General features: G+C 36.9%; 1 protein-coding gene across 1 annotated transcript in view; it reads right to left on the bottom strand.

Moving 5' to 3' along the window:
• Window positions 1-3,920: 3,920 nt before the first annotated feature.
• The window catches only part of LOC132141218 (F-BAR domain only protein 2-like), a 40,943-nt gene continuing 35,220 nt past the window's right edge, over window positions 3,921-9,643 (bottom strand). The window contains exons 21-29 of the mRNA XM_059550540.1: window positions 9,318-9,430; window positions 9,081-9,210; window positions 8,187-8,298; window positions 7,775-7,930; window positions 6,227-6,359; window positions 5,843-6,042; window positions 5,172-5,236; window positions 4,765-4,929; window positions 3,921-4,631 (exon numbers count right to left, since the gene is read on the bottom strand). Coding sequence (XP_059406523.1) covers window positions 4,609-4,631; window positions 4,765-4,929; window positions 5,172-5,236; window positions 5,843-6,042; window positions 6,227-6,359; window positions 7,775-7,930; window positions 8,187-8,298; window positions 9,081-9,210; window positions 9,318-9,430 — 1,097 coding nt within the window. The 3' untranslated portion in view covers window positions 3,921-4,608. The remainder of the gene's footprint in view (window positions 4,632-4,764; window positions 4,930-5,171; window positions 5,237-5,842; window positions 6,043-6,226; window positions 6,360-7,774; window positions 7,931-8,186; window positions 8,299-9,080; window positions 9,211-9,317; window positions 9,431-9,643) is intronic.

Below are 9,643 nucleotides of genomic sequence, written 5' to 3'. Positions count from 1 at the left end.
TCAAAAAAGCCACCTTTTGCTTTGATTACTGCTTTGCACACTCTTGGCATTCTCTTGATGAGCTTCAAGAGGTAGTCACCTGAAATGGTCTTCCAACAGTCTTGAAGGAGTTCCCAGAGAGATGCTTAGCACTTGTTGGCCCTTTTGCCCTCTGTCTGCGGTCCAGCTCACCCCTAAACCATCTCGATTGGGTTCAGGTCCGGTGACTGTGGAGGCCAGGTCATCTGGCGCAGCACCCCATCACTCTCCTTCTTGGTCAAATAGCCCTTGATGCCTTCAGTGTGACTCTACAATTTTCATAGTCAAGAAAATAAAGAAAACTCTTTGAATGAGAAGGTGTGTCCAAACTTTTGGTCTGTACTGTATAAAAATCACTTTAATGAGTGTATACCTTTTTTTTTTTAACCAAAATCCAAGTCTGATAGCCTTCCGGTAACTAAGGAAAACATTAAGGGTCCAAAATTTCCACAATTATATATCGATTTATTTTCAATTAAATAAGGCCTAGGCCTACATTATCAGGACACCTCAAGTGCCCTTCATCTTTATGGAGTTTTCAGTGTGAGAACAATAGGCCCACTCTACGCAACAAATGGCATAAAACAGAGCCTAAGTATGCAAATTGGGATGCATCTTTGATTGGTTCCTGAATAAACAAGTGCTATTTTGTTAACTGAATATTTCCATGGCTCACTCATAAAGACTTTTGCCAACTAGTGGCATAACGATGTTGCCTGTAGAAGTGGTCTCTGAAAAAAGTGGTCTTGAACAAAGAATGTGATACAAACACTGAAGATATTAAAGGACTGAAAATAACTGTATGAACGGGTCTAAACCATAAACTCAATTCAGATCAAGTAGTGTAATCAGGATTTAAGCAGGTCTGATGTAGATCAAACTGTGAAGCGCAGAGGCTTTTTTTGTGGAAAGGGTTCATGAAGGGGTCTACAACCCTGACACATATGTAAACACATAAAAGACACACACATTAGGTGCGTAAGTAAGCCGGATGGCTAGCACATGTGGGTAAGTTTTATTTCACTTTGCAAGGAGCAGTGGAAGTGCAGCAGATGTGTTCAGAAGCATGACTGTGTAAACATCTGAATGTTGAATTGCTTTATCGTTAAATCTATCCATACTTTCCCCAAGTAGAAATCAACCATCAAGTGCATGAAAAATGCTTAAATACATGGAAACAATACTGAATAGCTGAAGCACAGTCCAAAATTATGAGGTACAGTGTTACGTTTACAAATCAGAACCTGATCTGTGTCTGTAGCACAGAGTAGAATATTTACCTGCTCTGTATGATAAACTGAAAGTTTATTTAGTAGTAAACAATCATATATATATATATATATATATATATATATATATATATACACATAACAAGGTCTTCCAGAGGTCAGTGTGTAAATATATGCAATGTACGCATGTTACTTTTGCAGTACACCTGCGAGATATTGGCTGGTGAAATTAGTGAAGAAAATAAAACAACTATTCTCTCAAAAGAAATTTACATTTTCTTCACAGTTACCATATTACTGATGGGATATTGAGCTGTTTTTTGATTAAGGAAACATAGCTTAATTTCTAAATAGCTCTATGCAAACAAAGAAGACGGACAAGTTAGCATTCTGTAGTATTTCTTATATTTGTATAGATTTATATATTACACATTTATTACTGACACAGAACATCATAAAGCAGAGAAACATGGCAGAAATATTAGTAAAAATTGACATTAGGTGGGTAAAAAAAAAAAAAGTCAAAAATGTTTTACCATGCCACAGAATGTGGACATGAAAAATATGAAAGAAAAGAAGAAACTTTTTAAATGCTGCAAAATGACTTATGAATATTGACGTGGCTGTGGAGGCAGCAAGAACCAGCTCGCTAACTACACAACTAGTTCATATTCACTTAAAGAAGCCAATATTGTATTCGGATGCTACACTGACCAGGATGTTCACAAGTTGATTTCTGCCTCTGTATTGACACCAACACCACATTTTATAGTGAATACAAGTGAATTAAGACAGTACATAAAGACAGTGATGATCTTAAATATAAAAACTTTATGTTGTTACTTCACAAACTGTTAGGCTGCTACCGAAGAGACAAAAAAAAGTTCCTGGTGAAAACAAGACGTAATTCTAAAGAACGTCATTGTTTTCAGATTCATCCTTCATTGGTGGCGTTTAGTGTTTATTAGTGTTTTTCATTTTAAGGTACAGATGGTGTTGGCTATCGCTGAGATTGGGGTAGCCCTTGGAGATGTGGTCCTCTTAAGAGGACAAGGCAAATAGCCCTTGTATGGGGGACAGAGCCCCTTAAAGCACTGTAAATGCTCACCACTGGGTTCCAGCAAAAAAAAAAAAAAAAAAAAAAAAAACATAAGAAAATCTCAAAATGAGGATCTCTCTCATGTGGCAGTTTGACTCTGCACACATTAAAACTTCCACTGGCTCATTGCATCATTGTGCTTTTTGATTGGTATTTGGCAAACTTCAAAGCAAAAAAGATCATTCAAGGCATAATTTTAAGAAACTAATGTGTTCAGATTATTATTAACATTAAACACTCAAAAACAGACGTGACGGCACATTTGGTGAAAACATATACACACCGTAACCCTTAAAAATACATTAATCTAATCAAACTGGTAGTCCGCTGTTAATCAACTACACTAAAAAGTGTGCATGCTTTTAATTCATCTTGATATGCTAATATTCACAATATTTTGGTCTGTTTATCAACAAGGATCTTCTCAAATGGTCAGGTGGGTGTTTAAAAACTTTCTGTGGTTATTTTGGTATCATTTCTGCACACATCTATAAGGCATTACAGAAAACACCTGGATGACGTCTAAAAGGGGAACAGCACGTTCCTTTGCAGTGAACTGTTTAGGTAAAGCACTTTGAAGGGGTTTGAAGGATAAAGGCTAACGTTTAGGCAGTGTTTTCCCTTCAGTATCCCATCAGGAAGCATAAAGAACTGAACTGGCACTTCAAAAATTTAGGAAGAGGAAAGGTCATAATATAAAAAAGGGGAAAACATGCAAATTGTCCTGTATAATTATCTCAAGTAACAAAAAAGAGGCACTGAAGTCAGTGTTAAGTTGTCTTTTGCTGTTAAGCAAGACACACAACTAACCAGTAGGTTTTCTTGACAAAGTGAAAATGGCACTAAACTTTAAAAGGAACACTATAACAGAGTTATACAGTTGAGTTTTACTATTTTCGAATCCATTCAGCCGATCTCTGGGTCTGTAGGACTTTAAGCTTAGCTTAGCATAGATCATTGAATCCTATTAGACCGTTAGCATCTCGCTAAAAAATGACAAAAGAGTTTCTATATTTTTCCTATTTAAAACTTGACTCTTCTGTAGTTACATGGTGTACTAAGACCAATGGAAAATGAAAAGTTGCGATTTTCTAGGCCAATATGGTTAGGAACTATACTCTCATTCCGGCATTGCGTAATATCACTGCACCTGCTGCACCAATGGTATGTTCCTTGATTATTACGCTGGAATGAGAATATAGTTTTTAGCTATATCACCCTAGAAAATCGCAACTTTTCATTTTCCGTCGGTCTTGGTACACAATGTTACTACAGAAGGGTCGAGTTTTAAATAGGAGCAAGATGCTAACGATCTAATCAAATTCAATAATTTATGCTAAGCTAAGCTAAGCTAAAAGTGCTACCGCCAGACCCAGAGATCGGCTGAATGGATTCGAAAATGGTAAAACTCAATTGTTTAACTCTAGGGGAGTGGAAAAAATGGAGTGTTCCTTTAAAAAAATCCATAAATGCAATTTTGCACATTTATAAGGAAAAATAAAACTGAAAGAAAAAAATGAATCTGGAAAACATCGAAAACATTGTGTGGGGGGGTGGGGGTTAAATCTATCAGACTTATGTGCAATGCTTGGTTTATGGAAAAGACCACAGACGAGAAGTAAGGCTTTCTTGAGAATGAAGTGATCTATTGCTGAGGCTTTTCTCGTGTCTCTCCTTTTTTTCCACCTTTTGTTCTCTTCATTGTCATTGTGACTGACATTAGGGGGAATACAAGAGGAGAAATGAATGCTCAACAAATATCCAGAAAGATTGTTAGTGCAGTTTTTTTTTTGTCCTTTTTTTGCCAAGATATGTTGTATTATACACATAATTCATATTACAAATTGTTAACTATACATATCAAAATATAACAAACACTACCGTTCTGACTTTATAAAAGTCTGAATTGATCGAAAAGTATCAAAGATGAATGATTTCATTCGCCAATATCCTGCCATTCCTAATTTTTTCTTTTCTTTTTTTTTATTTTTCTTTGTACACAGTGTTTGATATTCAGTGCTACGTTAATATAGTATAAAAATCTTGAACCTCCAGAAGGTGCTTCACTGGAACTGGATCGTTCAGAGTGTGGAGAGGAAACAGAAGCATGAGAGGCCTTCACCCAGACTGCTCTCTTTTTCCATCCCCCCTAACGATCCTCCATAAATATCATTGCGAACCAGTGACAGAATTAATGAATGAACAGAAATCAACCTCCAGATTTTTCCTGCATTTGAGAGCGGACAGGCCTCTGCTCAGATCTCAGCAGTCAGCCATATAGCGGCCTGTAAATGTACACAAACACACATCTCTGGTCAACTCATTTCAATGACAAAACTACATGCTTGTGCATATGTTGAGAACATCTTCTAGTGATGGTGTAAATGTTGCTTTGGGGAAGTCTAAAGTCCGTCTTACCAGTGGCAAATCTCTTCTTATTGAGGGAGAGACGGTAACCAGAGCCGACCAGTTCCATATCTACACCAGACAGAGTGCTTCCTTCACTGAAGAACTGAACAGCCAGGGTGGCAGGGATGGAGGGGCCATCAGACAGCTCAAACTTTGCTCTCAAAGAACCAGAGCCTGACACGTACAAACATAGTCAACACCGAAATACTCTGTGCCAGATGATCTTTTAATCTCTACAACACAATGTAGAAAATGCACTGTGGTGTCTGCTTTCTGAATTTTTTTTTGACCTTTTTGCATTGATATTTTAATTGGTCTATAAAATTCCTAGGGGAAATGAGAAACAATACTTTTGTGCACTTACAAGCTGAGAGTTTGCTATTAAGTAAAATATATATATATATATTTGTTCTTACCTTCATTTTCAGACTTGTCAGAGATATCACTCAATTTCCATAGTGACTTACTCTGTTCTGCGTTCCTAATTAAAACAGTAACAATCACATTGTTAAAGTGACTCTATGATTATGCATACACCGCTGTGTATTTAACAGTTTGGTGTCGGTAAGATTTTTTTTCTTTTTTGAAAGAAATTATTGCTTTTATTAAGCAAGGGTGCATTAAATTGGTCAAATTTTGGTCAAAAATTGGTCAAAGACGTTTACATTTATTTCAAATAAATGCAACAAAGAATCCTGGAAAAATGCATCTTGTTTGCCACAAAAATATTAGGCAGCTCAACTCTTTTCAACATTGACAAGAAATGTGACTGGGGTTAAGATACAGAAAATTCAGCTTTGACGTCACAGGAATAAATTGCATCTAAAAATATATTAAATAAAAAAAACTGTAAAAAATGTAACAAATATTCTACAATATTACGGTTTTTACAGATTTTTTTATAAAATAAATGCAGCCTCTTTAGTTTGAACTTCATTATAAAACAAAATCACCAACCCCAAACCTTTAAACGTTAGTGTATGTTATGTATATAACTTAAATATTACAGTGATTAGGTCCATACAGCAGTTTTTATAACAAGATATATTGTGTTTGTATATTTGCGTGTCTACTCCCTCCAACTCACCAGATGGCATTGGGAAGTGACTGCATGTTTGTGACGCCACCATTGACGGGCACTAACACCTGTACATTGGTGAGAGCTGCGGGGGACTGCATGCACTCTGGGTTGTATCGGTAGTCCACTCGCAGGTCTGTAGTACTAGGAGTGCATTTCCAGTACACCACAAGGTTCAGAGGACTTGACTGAATCCCATTTGAACATACCTGAGAAAAGAAGGACAAATGATCTTTGCTTACCCACCAAAAATCGGGGAAACTAAATATCAACAGTAAAAATGCAAGTATACTGGAACAGCTAGAACTAACATGCTTTACTTGTATGTTTTTTAAAGAATTCATAGGCAAACAGAGAACTGTCCCAAAGATAACTGAATGAAAAACTACAAACCTGGTATTTTAAGATGTCCACGTTGTAATAGGATGCAGTAGGGTTCTGCTCAGAGATCTTCCTGAGGTACGCTGTCAGTGCAGGCATGTTCAGCCAAAAGTCTTTAGTGTTTGTCTCGGTCTGGGAGGAGTCACTGGAGTCACACACACAGAGGAAACACTATTAAGAGCTAAATAATTCACTGCTGCGTGTCATTGTAGCAGCATGGAACAACTAACCCTACTGCAGCAGCTCAACTATTAAATCACAAATCGCTCCTGATTTGATTAGTCATGCCTGGGAGCTGCTGGCACCAACTCGCACAACAGCAAAAAGGATGTGGGTGAGCGAGAGCAGCGCGAGTTTAGCCAGAGCACTTGAGCACAGAGCTACAATGTGGAATCATGATGAAAATAAGAAGACTGTTACAAATATACAAAACATATCAGTCACTTATGCCAATCAAGGCTGCATTTATTTGATTAATAACACCGTAAAAACAGTTTTTCTTTTTATATTTCAAAATCTATTTTGAAAAAAAGATTTAAATATATTTATTTATTCCTGTGATGGCAAAGCTGAATTTTCAGTAGTCATTACTGGAGTCTTCAGTGTCACATGATCCTTCAGAAATCATTCGAATAGCCGATTTGCTGCTTAAGAAACAGTTCTTGATTTTGCCAGTTATCAACAGGTGTGCTGCTTTTTGTGGAAACTAGGGTTGTAACGGTATGAGATTTTCACGGTATGATAATCGTCTCAGAAAATACCACGGTATTACGGTTTCACGGTATACGGTATTAAACAATCAAAACAGGGTTTTTTTTTGGGGGGGGGGGCAATGTTTGAAAGCATGTGTTTATAAAATTTATTAATCAAAAACAAGAAAATTTTACCATTGATTATTAGTTTAATAACTTATATTTATCATTAATAATTCATACAAATTCATAAATTCTGGTTTGACTTAATTTTCTGGATTCTGTACTTGATTTGATAAATGATTTAATTAAAAATATACTATCAAAAATGGTGGTGATGAAAATGCATACAAATTTAACAATTTAATTGATGTTTTAAAACCTTTATCTTTCATGTTTTCGCAAAGGGCTGCACAACAGAGATTTACTAAATTAAAATGAGGGAAAAAATTATATTCCCTAATGTTTATGTAAATTATTATTATTATTATTTTAAAAGTAGGCTACATTATAGTACAATCGTAATTTCTGTCAATTTCTTCAAGTTAAAAAGCAGACTTTTATTTGGACGGGTTGTATTGAAGAGCTTTGAGTGTCAACGTTTTTGACCGTGGTTTCCTCAAATAAAATGATGAAATTATTATTTATTGTTCACGTCCTCAGATAGTAAGACAGCAGGCACTGTTAAACCTGGCACTATAAGCCACACTGGCACATACTTGAGTATGTAGTACATGACAACGCAGCTCATTCACAGAGAGACATGACTTTTTTTTTTTTTTATATAATAATAATAATAATAAGAAGAAGAAGAAGAAGAAAATAGTGACCAAATGGTAGTGTAACACAAGCAGAAACACAAACTCACCTGTGCAGTAACTGCTGGTTGGGCATGATTTGCTCTAATCTGCTCGTGTTTGAGAGTTTGAAGCTGAGTACAGCAGGAGACGGAGTAGAGGTGAAAATCTTGATGATGCCGCTGGGGAAGGACAGGGTCATGTCTCCTGTGATCTTCACAATACACCTAAAATCAGGATTTTTAAAAATCATTTTACAGATGATTCAGAGCTGAGCATACATTACAATTCACTTATGAATAATTAACACTTACATTTTCCATTTTCAATTAAATTTGTATCAGTTATGATTTTATTACCCTTTGATGTTCCTAGGCATGGAGATCACAATTGTACAACTCTCTTTGTCAAATGTACAGAATGTCTATAGAAGTCTGTATGATGTCTGTATGGTCTTTGCAGGGCAGATGATGTGTAACTCACTTGCTGGGATCTGCTCCTTTGAAATAGGCATTAACTGATTCTGTGAATGCTACTGCAATGGGCAATGCATCCTGGGAAGCCAGTGTCACTGGACTGGGCCCACGAGAGGTCCCTATGAGAGAAAAGAAAAGAAAAACATAAAAAAAGAAAAGAAAAGACATTTAAGTATTTTGATTGAGCTCAGACAATTAAAACCTTTCCAGTGACAAACACTGAAAGATCAACAGGTAAAGTGAAAAGACTTCTTTGAGAAATTTCTCCCAAGCATTCTCAGCCACAATACAACACAGCAGCACAATAGTCAGTTTTATGATTAGGGATCATCCACATTAGTTTGAGGCAAGAAAATCCAGCGCAGATCAAAGGGCGTGTTACAGAATGGGAACAAGGTGTGGTTTAGCAGATGGGGTAATGCAGTTGGTTGATCAAGGACAGATGATCATTCATGAGTTTGTTAGTTAGTTAGAACAAAATGTTCTTCTGGGTTCTTTCCACTGTACCTGCAGGAGTCTCACATCTCTTCTCAAATGTGGGCAGTTTCCCCACGAACAAATCGTCCTCTTTATTCAAAATGAAAAGAAGGAATCCAAAAAGAGAAAGAAAAATAGGCCGATAGCACAGCCCAACAGTGAAGGGTGAGGATGGAGTGATCTGGTAAGCCATATGTTGACCATATAATGAAATAAAATGTGTAGAACATTATTTGTGCACGTTAGCTTTACTTAGATGTGAATCTGAGTGTAAAAAAAAACACAAAAAATGAAATAAAAATAACCCAATACATATGATTTTCATTGTTATTTTATTGTGAAAGCGGATGATGTGAATGCAGATTTTGTGTGGGCAGCGTGTGTTCACCTTAATGTGCATTTATGAGTGAAACTGAAGACTCACCGACAGTTGGTGTGTTGCTGGCACTCAAGGAGGTGTTGGAGCTGAGAGAGGAGGAGCTCTCGGCACGAGCCAGAGGAGCAGCGGGAGGAGGGCTGGAGTTGGTCATCTTGGGAGGGCTGAATGGTCGGCCCTGTAGAAAAACAATTACTGATTAATCATTCACTGCATTCAATTCGGCTTCAGTCTCTATAATATAGCCTGGGTTAGGTGGAATCAGGGAATATCTTCTTTACTCACAGCCTCATTGATGCCCGTCAGTTTGCTTGCAGGCAGTTTGGGCCGAGATAATGGTCTTGGAGGCGGGACAATGGTTGCTGTGCCCAGGGGAGTGGTTGGCCTGTTTGGAGGTACTGTGCCAAAAAATAAATAAAAGGAGATGATCACAAATGTTAGAACCACAAGATGTTCAAAAATACGGAAATAGCACACTCTGAGCTTGATTAAACCCAACAATGCTGAAAAACATTCAGAAGGTTGCTACAATAGGTTTAACATCACACAGTCTTACAAAAACAAGCTAACAGTGAAATCTAAAGTTCACACCTAATGCACATGCAAGGGCC

The sequence above is a fragment of the Carassius carassius genome, chromosome 5 (genome assembly GCF_963082965.1).
Source record: "Carassius carassius chromosome 5, fCarCar2.1, whole genome shotgun sequence".
In the NCBI taxonomy this organism is placed as follows: Eukaryota; Metazoa; Chordata; class Actinopteri; order Cypriniformes; family Cyprinidae; genus Carassius; species Carassius carassius.
The sequence above is the reverse complement of the archived record's forward strand: the minus strand, read 5'-3'. Positions and strand labels throughout refer to the sequence as shown.